Source organism: Condylostylus longicornis, unplaced genomic scaffold (assembly GCF_029603195.1).
Source record: "Condylostylus longicornis isolate FDR11 unplaced genomic scaffold, ASM2960319v2 ptg000040l, whole genome shotgun sequence".
NCBI classification, from domain to species: domain Eukaryota; kingdom Metazoa; phylum Arthropoda; class Insecta; order Diptera; family Dolichopodidae; genus Condylostylus; species Condylostylus longicornis.
In genome coordinates this window covers 9,512,026-9,513,392 of record NW_026578009.1, presented here as the reverse complement: position 1 = coordinate 9,513,392, position 1,367 = coordinate 9,512,026, and the positions used below count along the sequence as shown (strand labels likewise).

General features: G+C 36.8%; 1 protein-coding gene across 1 annotated transcript; it reads right to left on the bottom strand.

The window, feature by feature from the left end:
- Positions 1-253: 253 nt before the first annotated feature.
- LOC129609811 (craniofacial development protein 2-like) lies at positions 254-1,069 on the bottom strand. The gene has a single exon (XM_055521933.1). It carries the CDS (start codon positions 1,067-1,069, stop codon positions 254-256), a length of 816 nt encoding a protein of 271 aa, XP_055377908.1.
- Between the last annotated feature and the right edge of the window lie 298 nt (positions 1,070-1,367).

The following is a 1,367-nucleotide window of genomic DNA, read 5'->3' as shown; positions in this document are numbered from 1 at the left end:
ACGATTTCTTGTTTCCCTGTATTGTTGGTAATTTTCAGGTATACGATTGCTGACGTAGTTAATAAAGGCTACACGTTTTTCCTTTGCCAAACTCTTAACTTCTGCATTGTACCATGGTGTGTTTTTTAATTTAGCATTCGAGTTTACAGTTCTTGTGCCTAGAGCTTCATTGGCCGCGTTTATTATGTTATTCTTTATTTTTTCCCAACTTGATTCTACTTATAGATATTTTACGGATTCGTTATTTAAAGCTTCAATGTTTAGTTTTTCGCGAAGCATTGATTGTCTTTTCTTTTTTAATTTTATAGACAATCTTATTTTTGCGAGAACCAAGTTGTGATAGTGAACGTACATCTAGTATTATGTTTGGATGAATTGCTCTGTTTGTTATTATATAGTCTATTGTAGATGTGGAACCTCTTGTGTTTGACCAGGTTATTTTGTGTTGTTTTTTGTGATTGAAATATGTGTTATTTATTCTTAATTCGTTATTTGCACAGAAAAGTGTAAGTTTTATGCCATTTTCGTTTGTTTGATCTTCACTGAATCTTTGCTTGACCCCATCTACGACATTATTTCCAACTCTTGCATTCATATCCCCAAGAATAAATGTTTTTTCACCTGTTGGGATTTTGTCAATTTCTTTTTGCAGGTTTTCGTAGAAATTGTCCGTTTCCTCTTTTTTTCTACTGGAATCTGGTGCATACACACTTAGAAAGTGGATTTTTTCTTTACCAATATCTAACACGACTTTTATGATTCTCTCGTCAACATAATATGTATCCTCTATGTTTGGTATGAGCTTTGTGTTAATTAAAATACCTACTCCTGCTACGGCTCTTTTAGATTTTGCAATTCCGCTATATTTGAGGATGTAATCGGTGTAAGTTAATTCGCCCTTACCCTTACGTTTTGTCTCCGAGATAGCGCATATATCGATTTTATGCTTTTGCATTTCAAGCAGTATTTCATGCTCTCTTCCGGCCCATGAGCGTATGTTCCAACATGCACATCTTAGATCTTTAGAAATTCGTTTTTGATGTTTAATCGTAATCCTTGTACTTGCCATAGTCGTTGCCGTGTTATCAATCCTTATCCGAGGCTTTTTAGGTCTGTGAGCTATTTTTGTTTAAGGTCAACGACAGCTTGCTGGGCCCAACGTTGACCGTGTCGCATCTAACATTTAGCCGATCATCAGGATCGTTGCCCGGTTGGTACCACGTGGAGGTATGTTAGACACTTAGTGGACTCTACATAGTTGCGACGCCGGAATATAGCACATAATTAATTATGCCTATAGACGGTCGGCGCCTACCCTATTGAGACACACCCACCAACCCATTCGTTCGCAAGCCTCATAATTTATT